Here is a 24,025-nt window from a genome sequence, read left to right as displayed (position 1 = left end):
ACTCTCTGCTCCTACATATAGTCACTATTCAAGAGCTCTCCATACTGAGCCTTTCAGTTGTGCTGATCCAGCAGGACCACACGCCTGTCCTACTTAACAAGTGACATTCAGTGACACTTGGGGGCCTCAGTAGTTGTTGGGGTGTCAGCCTGAAGGACATGTGACTGTGAATCAACAGTGACCCCTGCTGGCAAGACTGGTATTTGTAGGTCTGGGGTGTCTCCGCCCCTCATTATGAGACACACACCTGATTGGCTACTCAAACCCAATAAAAATGGAGACCCTGACAGTCACACATTCTCATCCACAAATTTAATCACAAAGGTGCTATCCTGTAAATTTAATGTCACCTCAAACTACAAACACAAAGAGGACCTCAGCTTGTGGGGACATCAAGTGACCGGTGGAAGGTACTGGTCAGTGGTCACATGGTGTCAGATGGCTGATTGTTACACTGCAGTGAGGATCAACACTAAACCCTGGACAGAGGGGCTCAGTGAAGGAGGTGTTGAACCTGTGCAGGAGGGTCATTGTGTGTGAGACGCTATAAAATGACAGAGAGCCAGCAGGCCAGTCCAGATACACACCTACTCTGGGGCTGTAGGGGGCGCTGATTACAGTCTGCTTGTTATTGTGACGCACAGAGTACTGGGAATGAGACCACAGCAAACTCCAGGACTTGTCGTTGTTTCCAAGGCCGCACTCCCAGCCCTGTCCTTTCCTGCCCAGTCCTTTATATGCGACTCCAATCGTCATGAAGTGTCCACTGCACTCCACCTCCCAGTAACAGCGAGTCCCAGTCAGAGCCTCTCTGCACAGAACTTGACACCACCAGTCAAATCTGTCAGGATGATCAGGATATTCGGCTTTTGTCACCTCACATGTCACCTTCTTGTTCCCTTCAGATAGACGAAGGCGTTTGTGTGCCGTGTTGATGTCCAGTGTGAGGGGACAGAAGTCTGAAAGGAGAGAAAAGAAAACGAGTGAGGAAATCTGGGAGTGTGAAACGGGACTGGGGGCGGAGCACATCACAGACAATTAACAAGAACCAATCAGGAGCTGCGCTGACGAGACACTAATAGTAAAGAGCTCATCTGATTGGACAGAATCTGTGGGGACTAAAAATAAAATCACTAAAAGACGGCAAAAGACAACGAAGTGAAAGGCAGGCAAGTCAAACATTTGGAAGTCGTTTGAGTCATCAGAATGTTTGGTCACCGTGGAGGTCAAAGTTCTAATGGACTGTCCATACTGACTGTTAGCTTTATTAAAATTTACACTTTTTATTGTCAAAGTAAGTTTAAAGTTAATTTAAAATTAATCAACTGCCATACTTCAAACACATACATTATTTCAATAGAAGTTGCCAATATACATTTGCTATTTTTTAAATCAATCTATCATCTAGTGCCTTTCCCATCTGTCATTGTCTCTCTCTTTCTTTCTTTCGTGTGTTTCCTGTCATCTCTTATTATTATTTGACTGTCATTCTTATCCAAGGTGACTCCCATCATCTGAGATTCCATTGTTTCCTTTTCTTTGTCCAATTGTAGTCTAGACAGGTGACGTGACTTGCTGAGGTCACCCAGTGGTGTCAGTAGTGGGATTTGAACCCACAACCTCGGGGCTTAAAGTCCAAAGTCTTCACCACCACACCACACTGCATTCCTCCATAATCTATTATATAGCGCCTTTCATGTATATCTACCTATTTTAGTGCCTTTCACGTCTGTCTACTGTATTTGTCTTTAACTCCTTTTCCTATTTGTCATTTTCTCTCTCAGTGTTATAATGTCTGTCCTATTATTTATTACTTTAGTGCACTTCTCATCTTTCTCTTATATAGTGCCTTTCATATTTTTGTGTCATATTCTGTCTTTCTCATTGCTCTGTCCATCTATCACATCATTTCTTTCCCATCTCTTACAGTATATAGTGACTTTAATATCTCTATATTATATAGCGCCTTTTCACGTCTGTCTCTCTACTGTTTCTATCACTGACCTGCCCCCAGTAGTTTTGGTCCCCTTCCACTTTTTAAACACAAATCCCACTTTTCAGTCCAATAAGTGTAAACTGACCCCAGTGACCGTCACCCGCCATTCTTATTCCACACAGCAGACTCTTTCTTTGTATTTCGACTTCACAGATTATTTGAAACAATAAATCAAATTTTGATGGCTCACACAAAGTGATTCAGACCCTCACCTCATGTTCTGTCGCTCATTATTTGGAGGTAATAACTGCCATCAAGGCTGTCCTGAGGCTCTGGATGAGACTTCTACTCCTCTCACTGCCCACCCAGCCCACTCGTCTTGAAGTCTGATGGCCTTTTTCACCCAGCTGTGACGTTCAGCTCTTTCCATGGATGTTGACTTGGATTCAGTTCAGGGCTCATAGCAGACACTTCACAGCATTCCAATGTCTTCTTTTCCCCCATTCTTGGTGGTCTCACCTTTGTGACATTCGCTCCCAAACACTTTGATGATCTCCTGATTTCATTGTGATCTTCACAGATTCAGCACTTCAACCTCAGACCATTAATGGCGTCTCTTTGTTTTCTGTGGACACAGAGCTGCTGTGACTCACCATAAAGCTCTCATTTTGTTTCTTCAGTCCAAAGGTTCTTCTCCAGCACTGTGGCTGATTAACACGCAGTTCAGAAAACTCCAGTCTGTGTGTGTCCTTCAGAGGTGGGGTCTTCCACCATGGAGCCCACTGTCATTGACACAGTAACAGATGGTGTGACTTGACGCTGTTGTTCTTTGCTCTCGGAGGTCCGCCTGAGTCTCTCTTGATGTTTTCTTGATTTTTCTCCTCCATTTAAACTGTTCTTCTGATTAATCTGAGGTCAGTTTCACTCTGGTGGTCTCATCAGGACCCTCAAACATCTTGTGAATATTAGTAGCTGAGCTCACAGGAACATGAAGCTCTTTAAAGGTGGTCTTGTAGTCTTCACCGTGACCACCCTTGACTGTGACCTTCTTCATCTCCTCCTCTTCTCTTGTCCTCGTTCAGTGTGAGGCACACAATGACACAACACAGCCGAGTGAGGACTTGACTGAGTGACTGAAGACCCCGGTGACACTCATTAGAGGAGTCAGTCAGCTTGAGATGTCACCACAGTCCAGTGGGGTCTTTGAACTTCTAAGAACCCAAATAATTTCTTCTGCCATTTTCATTTGTTTTAATGTTTAAAATTTGTGAAGTCGAGAACTCAAAGCAAAGTGTCTGCTCAGTGGAATAACGAATGGAGGATGACGAGTCTCCATATCCCATAATGCACCAGTCACAGGAACCCCATCACTCTCAGCCCCTCTCAGACTTTCATATCATAAGCCTGTCCTGCTCTTTTAAAACTTCAATGATTTTTATTGCGATGATCCATTCAGTCAAAGCACAAACTCACATTTTATAAAGTCGTCTCTGCTCTGAGGTTCAGGAGGCTGCAGGACAAAAACTGGAGCTTCATGAGCTGAAAATAAAAAGAAAAGAGAAGAGCAATGGAAACTGTGAAGATGGCATTGTGGGATTTTAGTTTAGTTCTTAAACACGTATTACAGATGCAGAGATAAAACATTTATAAAATATACAAGGGCTGGCGAATTAGACTGAATATTCATATTAATAATAAATATACGGGGAGTCAGAGAGTATTGAGAGCCCTTCACTTTCTGCACACTTTACCGTGTTGTTGATTTCATTTTAAATGGATGAACGTGCTGCGGTGGGCTGGCGGGGGCACTGCCCGGGGTTTGTTTCCTGCCTTGCGCCTTCTGTTGGCTGGGATTGACTCCGGCAGACCCCCGTGACCATGTGGTTAGGATATAGCGGGTTGGATAATGGATGGATGGTAACCCATAATGACAAAGTGAGCGCAGGTCTTCAGTAAGGTCTGCAAATTTACTACAAATCAACAGTGAAATGTCTCCTTCCTAGAAATATTCAGACGCTTATTTCAGGTCTTTGTGGAAGCCCCTTTGGTGGTCTTCATGACTCAGTGTCACTTCAATCTTTACACTACCTGGATTTGGTCAGTTGATTCCATACATCCTGGCAGATCCTCTCAAACTCCGTTAGATTTCACGTGAAGCGTCTATGAACTGCCGTCTTCAGGTCTGTCCACACACGTTCTGTGGGGTCTCGGTGTTGTCACTCAGGGACACTCAGACTTCTCACAAAGCCACTCCAGAGTTGTCTTGGCTGTAGTCTTCAGGCTGTTCATCCATCGCCCAATCTGAGGTCACAGGTTTTCTTTAAGGTCCTCTTTATTTTGACTGCACTTCTCCTCCCCTCAGTTCTGACCTGTCACTGTGTCCCCATAGCATGATGCTGTCACTACCATCTTCACTGTAGAGATGGCATTAGACAGGTGGTGAGCAGTGCCTGGTCCTCTCCAGACGTCCTGATGGTCTTCTGTCTAAAGAGTTTAATGTTTGTCTCATCAGATCATTGAATGTTTCCATTGATGCTCTCAGGCTGTCATTTGTCTTTTGCTCGAGAGTATCTTCTGCCTGGCCACTCTACCATAAACATGTGTGCTGCTGGAAACACTCAAAGCTTTACAAATGGCTTCATCCCCTTGCCATGATCTTTGCCTCACCACAGTTTGATCCTGGAGGTTCTACAGAAGATCCCTTAGAATTCATGGCTTGTATTTTGTTCTGACAAGCACATACAGTTGGGGACATCTTCAAGACTCAAGGAGGAAATCAATTCCATCCTGAATCGAGAGGGTGCTGCTCCTGCTAATGCCATCTCTTCATTGAGCTCACAGGCCAGTGACCTCACTTCCTTTGCCAGCTAATTAAGCTCCACCTCATCTGAGACACCAGGATAAAATCCCAACAGAAGCAGGTGTTCATTATGAATCTGTGACAGAGGACTTCTGATGTAGTCCTCCAATTTGCTTATCTTCCCTACCAAAATATATCAAATAAAATGCTTTTGGTCTGTAAAATCCTTTTAAATGTCAGTGGGAGACATGACTTCTGATCAAACAACAGCAGGCATATAAAACACGAGAGCCCAAGGGGAGCACAGCTGAAGATGGATGAACGTGAACTTTTAACGTGGACTCCATCCAGCAGAATGTAATGGACACTGAAGACAGCAGGAGCAGATTGAGATGTTCTGATGTTATAAAGCACTGACTCTGAGCTCAATTTGATTCCATTAACGTCTTCTCTGTTCTCAAATAAACAATTCATTTGTGCACCGAGCCGGCTTAGCCATTTTAAAATACATTTCTGTTCATTTATCTTAAGTTGAGCAAAGCAAAGGAAATAAAAAGAATTCCAATGTCAAATGAAAAAAGAATTGATATACTTATGTTAAAATGTATATTTAAGGAGTATAACATTTCAATATATAATTCCGAAACATCTGATTAAAAGCAGCAGTTTATTGTGAGAGTCTGTGGTCACTCAGCTAATGACTGTGAAAGGCACTACATAATAAAATATCCTTAACTACAAAGGATGACAGATTAATGTTAAGAAGCAGGCTTTCTTCAGTGTCCTCTTATTGTCACTCTGGTCCTCCTCATGGACTTCAATAACAAACACAATGTCACCAAACGCTGTACCTGATGGAGTCCTTGTCATGATGTCCCACTGGCTGATCTTCTCCAGACTCTTCTTCAGACCTGACAGCTCCTTTAGCAGGTCCTCAGATGAGAAATCAGCAGTGACAGTTAAGCTCGGCGAATCTCCATCAGCAGGAAGGACACAGCGAGATGAGAAAGTCTGCATCAGGAGAGAAGAGGGTACGAGATTTCAGAAAGGAGACATTAAAAAGTAAGTAATGCTGATAAGAGGGGACTCTTCTGAATTAAGGATCAGTGTGGTGGGCAGTCAGCGTGGGTTTAGATGGTGAGAACGCCTGTCATTGACTTGTTGCTTATTTATGAGAGAATCTTTGGTGGAGTGTAGTGGAGCATCAGAGGTTATCAACCTTAACTATCAATGAGCTTTTCACGTTGGACTCCATGGGATGCGAGTCAAGATAAAAAGATTGAGGGGGCAGGTGGGTCCAGAATTGACTTGGCACACAAACCAAGGACTTGGGATTATAACTGTTTTGAGACAAACTTAACTAAATGAAATGTAAAGACTAACACTTGCTGGGAGAAAGCACTTCAGTATGATTATACATTTGAAGGTCTTCAGGTCTAAAGTGAGACTTGTGAGTAAATCTTGAGAGCCTTTTGTGTCTTCATCACCATCATCAACTACACAAAGGAGAGAAAGCTACGGCAAGCTGAGTTATATAGCACCTACAATGTGTGGATGATAAATCAAGACGAGAATCTCCCTAACGTCTGTAAAACACAGTCGACATCAGGACTATTGTGTGCAGTGTGAGAGAAAAGCACATGAGCAGAACAAGACACGAGACTGGACTGTGGGGTCTGAGCTGTGAGGAAATGCTGAAGGATTTGAATCTAATCAGTTTAAGGATGGAGACATCAGAAGATGGCCTGGCAGAAGATTTGGCACCATCCTTTCTTAGATGTCATCTTTTACATTTCATTTCACACAAAAATCTGTATTCGTTTGCCTGTCATGAACATGAAGGTAGTAGCTAAGATTTTTGAAAACAGAATATTGGAAATGTTAAGGAAATATGTCAAGATGATGTCTGTTGGGCTGAATGGCTTGTTCTTGCCGTGCTGTACTCCTCAGATCTTTTCAATTTCTCTCTAAATGTTCTCCGATCCCACACACCCCCGTCTGATCAGACTCCCTATGAAGTGTCGCTCTCACCTGCAGGAAGTGGAGATGGTCCTTGGTCTCTGAAAGCTCCTTTAGCTCAGCTTCTCTCCTCCTCAGCTCCTCAATCTCCTTCTCCAGTTGCTCCATGACTCTTTCAGCCTTCTCCATTTCTCTCTTTTCTTGTTCTCTGATCCTCTCAGTGAGTTTCCTATCGGCTTCCTCAGTGCCCCGTATCAGATCAGTGAAGCTCTTTTCGTTTTCTTCCACATCTCTTTCCACATAAATCTGAATAAATAGGATAAAGATTTAGAATTTAGTCACCCAATAAGAATAACCAATCACAAGAACCAGTTGTTGGTTTTTTGATACTTTGAAGGACAGTTTGAATTGGTTGCAGTGATTGGTGGTACTTTAGTCGTTGAAGGAAGGACAGTTGGAGACCACCTCTCAAATATTTGGATGTGGAAAACCTCCCTGGATTGGTGGATAGGCTTCTTGCCATAGCAGGGAAGAAAAGATCCAGTTGTCCTTGTCAATGATGTCCAGCTCTCAGTGAACAATTATAAGAGGTAGGATCAGACTACCAGTGCTGCAGGTCAAATTTCAAGACCTAGGTGCAAAGCTGAAGAGCAGTAGTGACATAGTGGTCAGAAGGTCTGCCTAAGCCACACACCAGTCTCGATAAAACAGAGAAGACTAAATTGATTAAAGAGAAAAATCACAAAAACACAAGGCACAGCCAAAAGAACACAAGAACTCACCAAACTCACAGAGCGTAAACATAATGAAGCGCCAGGAACTGTGGGAGACCCTCCGGATTTATAGGGTGGAAGGGCAGCGATTGGCAGGTGGCCCTGCCTCTTGGTGAGCCACCCACAAACCAAATGGAACGTAATACTGGCAGCTTATAGACAGGATCACATACAAAGAATAATGTGCATACTCCACAAAATCAACATTAATACACTGTAAATAAATCGACAAAAAATGACGTGAAGCAGTTCTAGGAGGAAACAACAAAAGCAGATGAGCAAAGAATCATAAACCCATAAGTCAACTGTCACCTGTGTCTGGATTGGACTACACTGTGTTGAGTGACACATTGTCCCCATCTACTTTCTTTGAACTAAACACACACCCCAGTGGTCTGGACCGGCTGCATTTAGCATATAGGTAGATATCGTTCAAAAGATCCAAAGTACCAGCAGCACAATTTTTCCACTGTCAAATTAGAATTTTTTTTAAGACAAATCTCCCCAATTTTCCTAAACTCCGTCCCATTTCTATTCCAGGAGACCAAAAACTACACGTCAAGGAGAATCTCAGAAAAGAGAGCTGACACTGAGCAGAAGACAGCATCTCAACCATACATACAAACATCTCAAAGAATCTCCCCTTCAGGATGTGGTTGGAAAAGGACCTTTGAATTAATATCTCAGAAAAGGAGTGGAAGGCAGCCATGCATAGAATACACTCCAGCTCCATATGCACAGAGCATTCAATTATTCAACTTCAAATTTTTAATCAGTCACGTATATCTCGTTTAAAATTGTCCAAAATGTATCCAGGGTACGATCCAACCTGCAAGCGTGGCAATCGAGCTCCAGCCTCACTGGCCCACATGTTTTAGGGGGGCACCAAAGTAACATCATTTTGGGCCAAAGTGTTTGAATGTTTTATCAGACAGCCTTGGGGTCACAATCACTCCTAACTCATTAACAGCCGCGTTTGGGGGGCTACCAGAGGGTCTTAAAGTGGAGGAGGACACATTAACTGTAACTGCCTTGACCACGTTGTGAGCTCGTAGACTTGTCCTGCTGAACTTCAAGTCACTGGGTCACTATTTGAAATTGGACAAAAAGGAAATTCTCACTTTTGTAAAATATGCCAAGATGTCGTTAATAAAACTTTAGAATAAGCCTTCATATCAGAGGAAAAGGGTATTCTGCCTTTTTACTTTATTTATTTATTATTATTTATGTTTGCTCTCAGCTCTCCTCTCTTTCTTTTGGTTGCTGGTTGAATTCTGTTTTGTAGTTTTTATCTTTTTTTTCTGTTTTTCTGATTTATTTTTAATTTTTTTTTTCTTTTTTTGTTATTTGACTTTGAAAGTTATTTCTTATACAAGTTCAAACAGATTTTTTGCAATGTCATTTTCTTGCATCCATCCATCCATTCATTCTCCAACCTGCTACATCCTAACACAGGGTCACGAGGGTCTGATGGAGCCAATCCCAGCCAACACAAACGCAAGGCAGGAACAAACCCTGGGCAGGGTGCCACAACAAAATAAAAATAAAAAAGACTATTAATGGACGTTGTGCCCGCTGATCTAATTCTGAACATCAGCGTCGACCTTCAGTGTGAGTTTCTGTTAGTGGAGTAAAGTCCTCTTTAAGCAGTTCATGGAATATCAGAGAACTTTAGGACAATGCTGTCTGAATCTCCACTGAATAACACCTGGGATTCTGTCAACAGTGAAAGGCCATGAAGGACACCACACAACGTCTTCTCTAACTCTCCCTTCTCGTGTCCCTACTCATCATCACCAGTGAACCTCTGTTGCTCTTCAAGTCCTCATTTATTTCTCTCTCTTTGATATGAAGTGCTACCTTCCTATTCCACTCACCTTCATCTCGTCCATCGCCCTCCTCGTCTCCTTCAGTGTCTTCTCTCTCTCCTCAAGTCTCCTCTTGATGTCACTCAGTGTCACCTCCAGCTGTTTCTGTTTGGACACACAAGAGGACACGCGTGGTCAGATCAGAATTTCACGTTCACTTTGTGATTTCTTCTTCTCTTTCTGACTCCTGATATTCTCACAACACATTTGTTTGACATTTCATGACACGACTTAGATTTAATTTAACAAACAGGAATGATAATAAAGATTAAAAGAAAGGTTAAATTTAATTGACTCAAGATTGAGTTTGGGCTTGAAGAGCACATCAAATACAGAAGACAGTTTAAAGGCATACTGGTGTGTGAGTTAGTTCTTGACATTTAGAAGACATCACATCGACAAACTGGGAAATGTGAAGTTCATACAACACCAAAAATAATAAAAACTGGAGTGTGTCAGTAAAGAAACTGCTGAAAGGCCAGGAGGACTTATCTGTATATCATGTCAGTAATTAGAGGGTCTACAAGGCCACTTGATATCCTGAGTCGGACATGTGAGGACGTTGTCTGCCATTGTCATTTTCTGGAGTCAAGTAAGATACACAAAATGCACAAACGATTCTGTTGAATTCAGGAAGAAGGCAACTTAAAGGAATTTGAAAACTCAAAATGATATTTTTATATGTTACTCATCTCAGGTGTTTTGTTTAGATGACTGAGAATTAGATTTTTAAATAAACTGTTTATTAAGTTTATGTTTTTTGGTTTCTCCAGAGCCTTCAAGACCACCCAGCCATCCCTGTTAAGGGGTCAGCTCAGAGATCTGCAGGTGGGTGAGCCTGTGGTGTCCTGATGATGGACTACCTGTCAGGGAGACTCGAGGACTGAGTGAGCAACACTGGAGCAGCACAAGGAACAGGCCTGCCTGCTTTAATCTTCACTCTCCGCACCTCACACTACAGAGAACAATTTTATTTTTCTTGTATGTTCAAAAATCACCCAAGGAGAGTCTCAATGGGCTTTAACAGGCCCTGTTTTTGAGAGCCCCCTACTCCAGATTCCCTAAGAACACAAGAAAAAACTGCCAAATAAACCTTGTAGGGAAAGAAAATGGAAGAAATCTTGGAAGGTCAACTCAGAGAGAGACCCCCCTGTAGGTGGGCTGGGCGTGCAGTGAGCGTCAAACACAAGTAATCCTCTTCACAGAGCTAGATGGCCAATCCATCATGGCCTCCTCAGAAACACAACACAACAGTACAAACTACGAGGCAGAATAATGCAAGAATAAATGAGACCACTCAGTAAATACAGAACTGCCACATATGAGGACACAGATTTGTGTAAATACATCAAAACAAAATAGAAACTAAAGAACAAAAATGAGAAACAACAACATCTGACCATCAGCTCATTGTAGGACCACAGCCAGATTGTAGAAGAGGAGTCAGACAAGCCAGCCTCATAATGGCTTCTGTGGCTGTCACTGTCACAGCTCCTGTCATTGTGTTGAACAAGATCAGCCGAGCCAAAAGCCGAGGGGTCTTATGAAGCCATGAAGCCCACCTGAGAAATCACAAACACCTGTGACGCTAAGTGTCCCCAACATTATGGTGCCCTGAAATGGGGGACTGTGTAGAAAAAGTGCTGTGTGACTGAAATGTCTGCAAATAAACTTCCAGTTTTTTCTAACTGTGATTCCTATAACACAATTTCTAAAACTATTAATACTTGTAGCAAAGCCACTCACTGAGTTTGCCAAACTAAAAGCACAAACACTGCAATTTTGTAACACACACTTTGCAGAACTTTAAACACAACTCACTGCTTACACTCAATTACCAAATTTCCAACACACTCCTAGCAATTCTACACATGTATGGCTGGCTGTCATTAATACTATTTTGCCAACTGCCTGGCACACTCACATGTGCTCACATCTGTTTTAGATAATGAGTTCACTTTGCAATCAGCCTAAGCACCGTAAATAAGCCACAGATAACAGGTAAGCTGTCTATGTGGAGTACAATGGAAGGAGCAGTAAGAGTGAGAACAGTGAGAATCAGAGGAGGCCAAGGAGGCCGAGGGAGAGGACGTGGAGGTCAAGAAGCGAGAGGGTTAGAGGAAGTTAAGAGGAAGAGGACAAGGAGGAGCAAGAAGAGGACGAGGAGGGGAAAGAGGAAGGGTAAGAAGAGTAAGAAATAGAATAACTGATGACATCAGAGCTACAATAGTGGACCATGTCATCAACCATGGGATGACCCTGAGGGAAGCTGGCCAACGGGTTCAGCCTAAATTGAGCCGCTACACTGTGGCAAGCATAATTAGGACATTTCGAAAGGAGAGTCGGTAAGTACTTTGTAGCACCGCCATACTCTAATGAGAAACACAACAGTACCATACATGCAAAAATACTGAAATTGTTACTTTACAGAATTGCTAGAGGTCCAGATGTTGGGGGCAGAGGCAGAGCAAGAGACCCATATAGTGAACATGGTGATTGCCAATAATGCAATAAGACAGCAGCGCATAACTGATAATGACACCATCTTTCAAAATATACACAGTGCAAGCATTTCTGCACTAAGTCGTGTACTTGGGCGCCACAGAATAAGAATGAAGCACATTTACAGAGTTCCTTTCGAGAGACACACAGAACGTGTAAAGCAACTGCGATATGACTATGTGCAGGTAAGCTATAGTGTCACTGGTTCTGAATTTGGAAGTGCATACTGTAGTGCGGGCGGGCGGGCAGGCGGCACGGTGGTGCAGTGGTAGCGCTGCTGCCTCGCTGTTAGGAGAGCCGGGTTCGCTTCTCAGGTCCTCTCTGCGTGGAGTTTGCATGTTCTCCCCGTGTCTGCGTGGGTTTCCTCCCACAATCCAAAGACATGCAGGTTAGGTGGATTGGCGATTCTCAATTGGCCCTAGTGTGTGCTTGGTGTGTGTGTGTTGCGGTGGGTTGGCACCCTGCCCAGGATTGGTTCCTGCCCTGTGTTGGCTGGGATTGGCTCCATTAGACCCCCGTGACCCTGTATTTGGATTCAGCGGGTTAGAAGATGGATGGATGGATACTGTAGTGCTGTGCATGGGCCTGATGTGTTACATTTGTCTTGTCTTGTCCAGAGAGTGATGGAACTAGAAGCAGATGCCATGGGACATGAGCTACTTTCTGTAGATGAGGCCGGTTTTAACCTCAGTAAAACCAGGAGACGTGGCAGGAACATTATTGGACACCGCACCATCATCAATGTCCCAGGACAACGTGGTGGTAACATAACCATGTGTGCAGCTATAAGCCAAAATGGTGTTGTTCACCATCATGCAACCATAGGCCCATACAACACTGCACACATTATTGCATTCCTGAACACCTTACATGACATGCTCACTGTTCAGAGACCAGAGCATACCCGATATGTCATCATATGGGACAGTGTTAGTTTCCATAGGGCTGGTTTGGTCCGCAACTGGTTTACAGACCACCCATCCTTCATGGCACTCAACCTCCCTCCATACTCTCCATTCTTAAATCCCATCGAGGAGTTCTTCTCTGCCTGGCGCTGCAAAGTGTACGACCGTCATCCTCATCAACAGGTAGCCCTTTAACAGGCAATGGAGGAGGCATGTGGAGATATTGACCAGGCATCATGTCAGGCCTGGATACGCCATTCAAGGAGATATTTTGGACTAGAGGATATCGCATGCGATGTGGACGAAATTTTGTGGCCGGGCCCAGAAAGACGACATGGTGTAGGCTGATTGTCTATTTTTTTTTCCTTTTTTTTGTGTGAAATTACTATTTTGTGTTCTGACTTTGTCTTGGTTTTGATGAGTGTGAATAAACACCAATACTTGAAGTTTGGATCCTTGTATGTTTACATGACACTATGACAAAAGTGTGACCTCAAATTGACATCTGTACACAGAGAAAGCAAAAGCCAGATGTGTTTTGTATTCGTACCATCAGTGTGCAGTTGGCGCATTGTGTGCAGTAGATGATGGCTTGTGTGTACGGTTTGATACGAAAACACCATTTTTACGACGGTGTGAAGAGTTAATCTAGCTGTGTTTGCTTTTGCAAGAGAACTACAATGGTTTGATAATTGGGTGAAAGGTTTTCTTATTTGTGTGTAGAGTTCTGCAAAAATAGCCGATGGTTACAAAAAATGTGCTTAAGCAATCAGAAAAAACTGTCTGCCGTGTGCTCTTTATTTACGATGTCTGAATTGTTGGATTTGTAATTTAAAACTGTGGAGCAGACGGGTGAATCAGAGAGAAATGGGTCTGTGGGTTAAACATGAGAGCGAGTTCTCAGCTGCTTATCAAGTTTTCAGAGCCTGTACTGTCATGGCAGTGTGGATTGGTTCAGATTGTTGGAGTGTTTTTATAGCTCCTCTGCATGTGTCTGTGTGTACGTGTGTGTGCGTGTGGGTGTGTGTGTGTGTGTGGGGGTGTGTGTACGTGTGGGTGTGTGTGTACGGGTGGGTGTGTGTGTGTGTGTGTGTGTGGGTGTGGGGGTGTGTGTCTGTGTGTGTGTGTCTGTGTGTGTGTGTCTGTGTGTGTGTGAGTCACTGCTCTAAACTGATACAAGTCCACTTTAGTTTTCTTCCTACTAATTTATTAAGAGACCTGTACACCAGCTCCTTAACTCAGGTTATTACTTTCATTTCTAGTAACGCCAGTACCCAGAATTCATTGGCTGACTTTACCAATGTGTACCAGGTTACCGTCAGTAGTTCTCAGGTCTCACTGCCACCTTTGTTACGGCCACACCAGAGGCGATCAGCGATCTGTAAAGGGCCAGAAGTTCATTTAGACAGACGGCAGAAGGTCTCTGACCTCCAAAAACTATTTATAGGAAGGAGTGGATATCTCGACCTGTACGTTTCTCGGGTGCACACAAGTCCAGGCTTTTTCGTGTTAGCTGGTGCAAAGTTTTGTCCGTGAAGGTCACTGGGGGTGAGCTTTGGTTCTTTGTTCACTCACTAAGTAATAAAAGAGTGTCGTACTGAGACGTATGTGGGTGTCATTTGTGTGATTGATCAGCCTGATCAGATGAGACCACAAACTACACGTCAAGGAGAGTCCCAGTGAGGAGAGCTGACACTGAGCTGAGGTTAAGAGCCAGTCAAAGAAGGCCTGGCATCAGCAGCTTAAACAAACAGCAAAGAAACGTCAGTCTGAACTACAAGTGGACGTCCCCCTTCAGGACATCTCAGGAATTGACTTATGTAACAAAATCCAAATCAAGTGAAAGTCAAAAAATAGACAACATAAATAAACCAAGACTTTCAATTGGACTCTCCATCGGTGACCCTGATTACAGTTTTTTTCAATTGCTTAGACACTAAAATGAAAACTTTCTCACAATTAACAGATCCTCATACTCAAGGAGCAAAACACCGGCCTAGATTTGCACAACTGTAAGCACATTTTCAGCTTCACACTTTTTGCAAAACACTAAACACACTTAACATACATTACACACAAAAGTCTATCATGAAGTCACTTCCTTGCAATACCAAAGCACTGACTGTCAAATTACCGCACCGACCAACCAATTGGTTCAACACAATCATCAGGTGTGCAAACACTTGTTTGTTTAATTGTAGACACACCAATCAGGTGTTTAAGCACTATAAAAAGGCAACAGGCAAGTTCACCTGTCTTCAACAAAAATGGACAGTGTCGGAAGAAGAGGAAGAGTACGGATGAGAGGGGGAATCCGGAGAGAACAAGGTGGAGGAAGAGGGAGAGGAAGACCTAGAGGAGGGGTAGGACATGCACAAAGAAGAAGACAACCAAATCTGTGTAACGAAATTCATGCTACAATTGTGGACCATGTAATAAACCACAGACTAACACTGAGGGAGGCTGGACTGAGAGTACAGCCTAACCTAAGCAGGAACACAGTGGCATCAATAGTTGGGACATTTCGTCAAGAGCACAGGTGAGAAACATCTGTCAACAGAATATCCATAGCTTACTGCATGTACCATATCAACCGTTTTGCTATGTATTCATGTTTCATTTTACACTAAGCTACATGCATAGGATTGAACGTCGAGAACACCAAGGAGGGAGGCGCCGTATATTCACACAGGAGCAAGAAAGAGAGATCATAAACCTCGTTTTGGCCAATAATGCAATCAGACTTCGAGAAATTCAAGCCCATATTGTCAATGATCACCAAATTTTCAGTAATGTCCTACAGGTCTCTCTGTCACCAACAGGCCGTATCCTTAAAAAACATCAAGTTGTGATGAAACAATTGTATAAAGTGCCATCTGAAAGAAATTCAGACAGGGTGAAAGTCCTGCGGCGTGACTATGTGGCGGTATGTTTTGTTCACTGACTGTAGTATTGTGTACTGCACACATAACCTTTTTACAGTACGTGTAATTTTACTGTATAGCAGACCTACAGTATGTTGATAACGCAATGTGGTATTTCGCTGTATTTCAGAGAGTTTTGCGAATGGATGCGGAAGAAGTCCCGCATGAGTTTATATACGTTGATGAAGCTGAATTTACAGTAACCTGACAACAATGAGAAGAAGGGGAAGAAACATCCTTGGCCACAGGGCTATTGTCAATGTACCAGGGCAACGTGGGGGTAACATTACCCTTTGTGCTGCCATTACACAGAATGGGGTCCTCCACCGCCATGCCAACTTGGGTCCTTACAACACTGACCTCAGTCTTACATTTTTAGACCGATTACACAATATTATCGCAGCAGCAAACCAAAGGGACCTGATGCAATACATTGCCATCTCGGACAATGTGGCTTTCCATCGTTCCGCCCAGGTCCAAAACTGGTTTCATCAACACCCACAATTTACAGTTCACTACCTTCCACCATACTCGCCCTTCCTAAACCCCATCGAAGAGTTCTTTTCAGCATGGCGGTGGAAGCTTTATGATCTCCGGCCCTATGTGCAGATGGCCCTCATTCAAGCTATGGAGGAAGCATGTGATCAAACTGAAGCAGCATCCATACAAGGGTGGATCCGTCACTCCAAAAGATTCTTTCCACGTTGCCTTGCAAATGAACATATAGCCTGTGATGTTGACGAGGCCCTGTGGCCAGATCCAGCTAGGCGGAGAGATGTTTTATTTTTATTCTGTACTGAACTGGATATGTAATTTGTTACAGTAATTTGTAAGCTTACAGTACAATGGTATGTTCAGTAATACCATATGGAAACTGGAAAAACGTTTTGTTACGTAGGAATGTTTCGTTCAAATGTTCAGTATTGACTGACTTGAGTACATGAAAAGAAATAAATATGTTCATCAACGTGCAGTACTTGTCTCGTGTGTTGTGTTTGGTCAATATATTCATGTTCTTTATCAATATCTCAAAAAAGAGAGAAAAAATCAAACCAGGACTGTATCATTAGAAAGGTCGAAATGTTACAAGTGTTTCAGATGGAGCACAGCAGTGTGTAGTTGGTTCAAACAGAATCCGACTGTACGAAGCATGTGTGCGCCATAGGGTACCAAAATGGGCTTTTGGTAAATTATTGTACAGTTTTGAATTAAGTGTTTCATTTTGCAAAAGATCTAAGATATTCTGCTACTTGTGTGTGTAGATGTGTGACTTGTGTGTAGGGTTTTGACAAAATGAGCCTTGTTTTTAAAATCGTGCCTAAGCAATCGTAAAAACTGTAAGTGAACTGATTCTTATAAAACTAAAAGATACGAGAGCAGCTCATACACGTCAGTGCTGTTTAAGGTGTTATTTTCTAAACTTTTGCTCACCTTTAAGTAAAGTTGTTTTAATTATCGACGTTCTACCGAGGACACAGTTACCTTCATATCCACTTACTGAGACCTGGCTTAGCCAATCTGACATTATTCCTTTATTTGAAGGCACACCAAAAGGTTTTATTTTGCTTCATAAATCAGAAAACGTCAGTAAAGAATGTGGTCGTGTAGTGAAGTGAATATGTCTTCTCAGAATGTCAGTGAATTCTCATCATTTGAGGCTCGTATTAGATATTAAAACACAGTCAGTTACCTTTGTACCAATCCTCCTGAGCCACAAGGTCATTACACCTGACTGAACTTACCTGATTTTTATCTGACCACACTAAACATTCTCATTGTGTGCTCCTGATGGGTCAGTTTAATGTTGGCAGAGATTACGAGTGTTCAGCTCCGATCCTGGAGATCTGCAGTGGCTGCTGCTTTTCCGTTCTGACTCTTTCTTACTCAGTGACCAATTTCTGCTGTTTGTTGACTTCTTTTCCACTCATTTTAGTTGACTTACTTTTTAAGACTCAATCCTCTAAATATCTTCATATTTTTTCTTACATATCAGCCAACAAGAATGAGATGCGAGGCTAAGTAAGAGCCTCAAACTCCAATTAGTTTCTTACTGTAATTAGAAGCCAATTCTTCTAATTAATTAAACTTGTTATTTAATTCTGTGGCTTGTTGCTGCTCTCATTCTGCCACAGCAGACGTTTCCAAAACTGTTGATTTTCTTTCTTCTAAAAGCCCAAATGTTCTGTGGACCTGAGCAGATCAACATTACTGAGACCTTCACCTTTCTTCATTGTCAGATATTATATGATGGATTCAGGTTGCTGGTCTTGTGTTGACTCATTTTGTATCCCATTATTATTTTGATGCTAATCACAGAAAGAATTAAACAATTGAGGGGTCCGAGTCTTAAATAGCAAGTCACAAAACAAGTTAATTAGTAGCAACAACTGGTCACTAATTTAGAAAAGAGTGAGAATGAAGACCTGCAGCCACTGTAGCCCTCCAGGACTGGAGCTGGACACCCCCAGCACAGATGTTCAAATGAACTCCTTCACAAGTTAATGACACACCGCTGGACTTGGTGGGGTTTAATCACATTGTTAAAGGTCAGAGTTCACCTCACAATCATACATTAGAGGGAAGTTCCTTTAAATTCAAAGGAGAATATAAATACAGTAATACAACATTGAAAATTCTCAGCTGAAGTTACTGTAAGAATCTTAGACTTGGTTCTGTAGTTCAGTATCGATTGGTTGACATGTGACAAGAACGTGTCTCTTAAAAGGCCTGAGATGAGCAAACTCAAATTAAAAGTCAAATGTGCAGCTAAACACACTTACCCTCCATGTCACCGCACTACAGACTCTCTCCATTCCTGTGGTGAAAGCTCAGGGTGCTAAATTACGTTTTTGAGGACACTGCATGGTTACTAACTACACTTACACCAACCAACGGCTGCATCATCTTCTTAAGGACACCGCATGAGGGCTGGAAAGTCAGATATTTCTATAAGTAGCCCACGTGCCATTCACACCTCTGCCAGGGGCCGTTCTGGTCAGCAGGCTGTGTAGTTTGTCCTGATTAGAGTGCAAAGAACCTCAGCTCTGTGTGATGAGCTCACTTGCCTCACTCGACTGTCCGTGGATAAACAGGAGAGGCTCCTGCTCAGTACTGTGCGTGGAAAATCAGCTTTATAAGATGGCTGAATAGATTCTTCTGCTACACTGAATTCACAAAACCCTTAACTCCTGTTATTTAGTTTCTCTCTACTGAAAACTAAATTCCACTCACCTGTTTATCTTCTCTTTCCACCTCCAGCTTGACCATTTTATGACCGCTATGTTCAGCCACTCCACACTTCACGCAGATACACATGTCATCAGTTTCACAGAATATTTCCAGACTTTTCTGATGTTTCTCACAGAGTTTCTCCTTTAGATTTCCATCAGGATCAACCAGCTTGTGGTCCTTCCAGGCTGCTATCTGAAAGTGAAGTTGCAGGTGAGTCTGACAGTAGGAGGCCGGGCAGGTCAGACACGACTTCACTGCTCTCAACTTCTTCTCAGTACAGAAGTCACACTCCACATCTCCAGGGCCAGCAAAATTCTGAGATGGAGGACTGAGTGCCGTCTTCTTGAATTTCTTGAAGATTTCATTCAGCAGAGTGTTTCTTCGCAATGTAGGCCTCATGGTGAAGTTCTCTCTGCACCGAGGACAGCTGAACAGTTGGCTTTGATCCCAGCAGTCAGTGAGGCACTTCAGACAGAAAGTGTGACCACAGGGGATGGCAACAGGGTCAGTCAGGGTGTCCAGACACACCAGGCAGGTGAACTCGTCCTGTGACACAAACAGCTGGGCTTCAGCCATCATCAGTCTGAGGAGAGGCAGGCAGAGAGAATCAGTCAGACAAACAAGGATGAGGGTTTTTATCCATTTTTTAAAATAAGCTATTCCAGATTTGAGGTGCATAACAGCAGAAGGCCGCCTCACCACTAAGTTTAGCTTTTTGAATTATAAGCAGGCACTCATTTGAAGATCTAAGGTTACGGTTTGGAGTGTGAGGTGAGATGCATTCTGAAATATAGGACAAGGTGAGATGATTTAAGTCAGCGTTTCTCAACCTTTAAGTATTTGCGACCTGAGTTTTCATAACAGTTTTAATCGTGCCCCCTAATTTGAAACCCTAATAAAATTTATTCCTATATTTTTTGCTGCCGATACACCGCTACAAGTCTTCCTATGAATAGCGAAATTGTGCCACATATGGCAACATTCGCGCCCCCTTTTTTGTTACTTCAGAGGGGCGCACCCCACAGTTTGAGAACCACTGATTTAAGGCTTTGTAAACCATAAACAGTATTTTAAGTCAATTCTAAATGACATAGGTGACCAGCGTAGTGACATCAAAACTGGAGAAATGTGCTCGGATTTTATTTTCCTATTTAATATTCTGGCAGCTCCATTCTGCACTTGTCGTAATCAATTGATGTCTTTCTTGGGTGGTCCTGAGAGGAATGAGTTACAGTAATCTAGTCGAATAAAAACATTTTTCACTGTCTTGTAAAGTTATAAGAGGTCTAAATTTTGATATATTCCTTAAGTGAAAAATGCTGTCCTATTAATCTGATTAATATGTGATTTAAAATTTAGGTCAGAATCAATAATTATCCCCAAATTCTTTACTTCTGTCTTGACTTATAAACCTATTTTTTCTCCTTATTTAGTTTGAGAAAATTACTACTCATCCATTCAGAAACACAAGTAAGACATTGTGTCAGTGAATCAACAGAGTCGGGGTCATCAGGTGCTGTTGATAAAGACAGCTGTGTGTCATCAGAAGAGCTGTGGTGGCTCACGTTATGCCTTGAGATAATCTGACCTCATGGAAGCATGTAGATCAAAAAGAGCAGCAGACTGGGAGAGACCATTGTGGACCACCATACAGAATATGAGGGGTCTCCGACGTATAATTATTACAACTAACAAAGAATTTCCTACCTGTCAAGTAAGATTCAAACCATATTTAATCAAATCAAATAAAAAAATCAAATGTAAGACACTGCCAGAGAGGCCCACCCATTGACTAAGATGATTTCTAAGAATGTTGTGATCAATGGTGTCAAATGCAGCACTCAGATCTAAGAGGATGAGAACAGATAAATGGCCTCTGTCTGCATTTACCCGCAAGTCATTTACTACTTTAACGAGTGCAGTTTCTGTGCTGTGATTTGTTCTAAAACCCGACTGAAATTTATCAAGAATAGCAGGTTTATTTAGGTGGTCATTTAACTGCATAATGGCTGCCTTCTCTAGAACTTTACTTAAGAAAGGCAGGTTAGAAATGGGGCTAAAATTTTCAAGAGCCGAGGGGTCAAGATTATTTATCATAATCTGGGGTTTAACAACAGCAGTCTTAAGTCAGTCAGGGAAGACCCCCGTATCTAATGATGAGTTCACTATGTCAAGCACATTAGATACTTCTTTGAAAACACTTGTTGGTGTTGAGTCAAGTAGACAGATGGAGGGTCTCAGTTGAGAGGTAATTCTACATAGATCAGGTAAATCTATCATGGGGAAAGAATTTAAATTACTTAAAATGAAATTCTTGGATTTAAGAGAATCAGTATTAGGGGGGATGTACTACATGATTTCTGATATCATTAAGTTTATATTTAAAAAATATAGTATGGAAGATAAAAATGTATATATTAGCATAAATAGCCATAAAAGTAATTAAGAGCTTCTGAAGCATTAGGTTTACCATAAATTAGAATGTCAAGTAAATAAGATATATCAAGTCAATATTAAATTAAAGACATTAGTCATATTGGACTGTTTGATTTATGTTAGGTAGATTGTCCAGAGGGGACTGGGCGGTCTCTTGGTCTGTAACCCCTACAGATTTTATTTTTTTCTCCAGCCTTTGGAGTTTTTTTTGTTTTTCTGTCCACCCTGGCCATCGGACCTTACTCTTATTCTATGTTAATTAATGTTGACTTATGTTTATTTTTTTTTGTGTCTTCTGTTTCTCTATTCATTTTGTAAAGCACTTTGAGCTACATTTTTTTTTGTATGAATATGTGCTATATAAATAAATGTTGATTGATTGATTGATTGCATTTCTAGTTAGGTTTGAAGCAAAAATTGCCAATATTGGGAAAGGAAGTACAGAATAAGAAAATGACGCACAGAAACTATCGAGGACAAAAGAAGGGGGAACCTGAACACCTGTTGTTTGAAAGGCTAGGAAGCAAGGAGCGAAACCAATGTCATAATACAGAAAAATGGTCATGGTAGGCACGTGAGAAGCCAGCTGGAATAGTGAGTTAGCAGAAACAGCATTGCTACAAACGAGGTCAAGATGATGTAATATATGAAAAATAAAAGGAGTATATTCATGTACTAGTATAAATAAATATAGAAAAATATATAAGCGTTAACCTTAGTGCAAAAATTAATGCAAGTCAGGCATGCCTAGCAAATGGTTAAATAAAGGTACATGCCATATTTCTTTTCAATTAAAGCTTAGCTTCAAATGCCAAATATAAAATAGCTTAAGGGCCAAGGAAGGGGAAATGATAAGAGAATGCCCAAATATGGAAGAAGGAACATTTGCCCAGCCGAAGCCAATCATAATAAGCAAAACAAAAAATGAAGATGAACAATAGACCAGTGAAAATACCGGTGGTCAGCTGCAGAAGGAAGTCAGGAGATAACAATGGTTCCCATGAGAACTTGGGATACCGGCTGGACAGGTGCAGAGGGGAGTCAGAGAAAACAGCGAATGAGCCAATTGAGCGAGGTCAGAGTGATAAGAAATTATTATATAAGTTTTGAGTTCTGAGCTGTCCACGGCTCAGTCCGATTTGGCCGAATTGGGTTGAGCCCGTGTTATTGTTTTATTGCAATAAAGCTATATACTCTGTTTGCCTGTCCTCTGAGTTCCTAATAGCCTTCATTTCAGGTGACAATTTTTCGCCACGACAATAGCAATAGCTTCAACTTTTACTGGTAGTTTTTTGGAGGCATTCCATTGAGTGGGATTAGCAAACAATCAACAGTAGAGAATAAATCTCTGATATTACTAGCATTGTTATTTATAATTTTAGAGGAGTAGCACCACCTCTCTACACAGACTGTGGTTGTATTCTGTGATTTTAGCCTTCAATATTTCACAGTGGACAATCAATTTATTTTTTCTCCATTTACGCTCCGCTCTCCGCCATGTTCTCTTTAAATCAGACACTCTTTGACTCTTCCATGGTGTAACAGTGCTGGACGATTTCTTAACTGTCTTTTCAGGAGCGACTATGTCAGCAGCAGCTCTCACTTTAACATTAAAATGTCCCACCTTACTATTTACATTATTATCACTATTGTAGTAAGAACTACAAACAGACTGGTTGATTAAAATGCTAGAAAACTTTGAAGCCATCTTTAACAATACACTTCTCATTAATTGTATCTATCAGTATTTCTATATTAAATAATAAGAGAAAATATTCAGATAAACCAATACCCACAATCTGCTTCACATCAACTTTTAACCCTTCAGCAATCTCTAAATCCAATGTGTGCCCTGTTTGTGTGTTGGCTGGCTATCATGCTGGCTCAGATCAAAAGAGTGCAGGAGGTTCATGAATTGAAGCTACAGACCACCAACAAGGACATCTCATACCCATCCATCCATCCTCTTCCACTTATCCGAGGTCGGGTCGCGGGGGCAGCAACTTGAGCAGAGATGCACAGACTTCCCTCTCCACTTCTTCCAGCTCTTCCGGGAGAATCCCAAGGCGTTCCCAGGCCAGCCAGGAGACATAGTCCCTCCAGCGTGTCCTGGGTCTTCCCCGGGGCCTCCTCCCGGTTGGACGTGCCCGGAACACCTCACCAGGGAGGCGTCCAGGAGGCATCCTGATCAGATGCCCGAGCCACCTCATCTGACTCCTCTCGATGCTCTACTCTGAGCCCCTCCCGGATGACTGAGCTTCTCACCCTATCTTTAAGGGAAAGCCCAGACACCCTGCGGAGGAAACTCATTTCAGCCGCTTGTATTCGCGATCTCGTTCTTTCAGTCACTACCCATAGCTCATGACCATAGGTGAGGGTAGGAGCGTAGATCGACTGGTAAATTGAGAGCTTTGCCTTACAGCTCAGCTCCTTTTTCACCACGACAGACCGATGCAGAGCCCGCATCACTGTGGACGCCGCACCGATCCGCCTGTCGATCTCACGCTCCATTCTTCCCTCACTCGTGAACAAGGACCCCAGGATCTCTTCCCAAACCCTGAGAGGACACTCCACCCTTTTCTGGCTGAGGACCATGGTCTCGGATTTGGAGGTGCTGATTCTCATCCCAGCCGCTTCACACTCAGCTGCGAACCGATCCAGAGAGAGCTGAAGATCACAGCCTGATGAAGC

At 42.4% G+C, this 24,025-nt stretch overlaps 2 protein-coding genes across 2 annotated transcripts; one reads left to right on the top strand and one right to left on the bottom strand.

The window, feature by feature from the left end:
- Positions 1-310: 310 nt before the first annotated feature.
- On the bottom strand, positions 311-19,474 carry LOC120529057 (tripartite motif-containing protein 16-like). The gene is made up of 5 exons (XM_039753117.1): positions 18,899-19,474; positions 9,346-9,435; positions 6,768-7,001; positions 3,410-3,446; positions 311-959 (listed from the first exon to the last, which is right to left on the bottom strand). The coding sequence occupies exons 1-5, from the start codon at positions 19,472-19,474 to the stop codon at positions 418-420; spliced, it is 1,479 nt and encodes a 492-aa protein (XP_039609051.1). The 3' UTR covers positions 311-417.
- LOC120528514 lies at positions 14,950-16,255 on the top strand. Its single transcript, XM_039752692.1, has 3 exons — positions 14,950-15,282; positions 15,387-15,669; positions 15,798-16,255. Exons 1-3 carry the CDS (start codon positions 15,011-15,013, stop codon positions 15,873-15,875), a joined length of 633 nt encoding a protein of 210 aa, XP_039608626.1. The 5' UTR covers positions 14,950-15,010; the 3' UTR covers positions 15,876-16,255.
- Positions 19,475-24,025: the final 4,551 nt, after the last annotated feature.

Source organism: Polypterus senegalus, chromosome 4 (genome assembly GCF_016835505.1).
Source record: "Polypterus senegalus isolate Bchr_013 chromosome 4, ASM1683550v1, whole genome shotgun sequence".
In the NCBI taxonomy this organism is placed as follows: Eukaryota; Metazoa; Chordata; class Cladistia; order Polypteriformes; family Polypteridae; genus Polypterus; species Polypterus senegalus.
This window is presented reverse-complemented; position numbering and strand designations above follow the sequence as displayed.

Excerpts from the sequence above, each read along its gene's own strand:
- LOC120528514 (XM_039752692.1), top strand. The coding sequence starts at position 15,011 with ATGGACAGTGTCGGAAGAAGAGGAAGAGTACGGATGAGAGGGGGAATC. Across the intron at positions 15,283-15,386 it reads ACATTTCGTCAAGAGCACAG|GATTGAACGTCGAGAACACC; the intron begins GTGAGAAACATC and ends CTACATGCATAG. Across the intron at positions 15,670-15,797 it reads TGCGGCGTGACTATGTGGCG|AGAGTTTTGCGAATGGATGC; the intron begins GTATGTTTTGTT and ends GCTGTATTTCAG.
- LOC120529057 (XM_039753117.1), bottom strand. The coding sequence starts at position 19,474 with ATGGCTGAAGCCCAGCTGTTTGTGTCACAGGACGAGTTCACCTGCCTG. Across the intron at positions 7,002-9,345 it reads GGGCGATGGACGAGATGAAG|ATTTATGTGGAAAGAGATGT; the intron begins GTGAGTGGAATA and ends CTATTTATTCAG. Across the intron at positions 960-3,409 it reads CAGAGACGACTTTATAAAAT|ACTTCTGTCCCCTCACACTG; the intron begins GTGAGTTTGTGC and ends CTCTCCTTTCAG.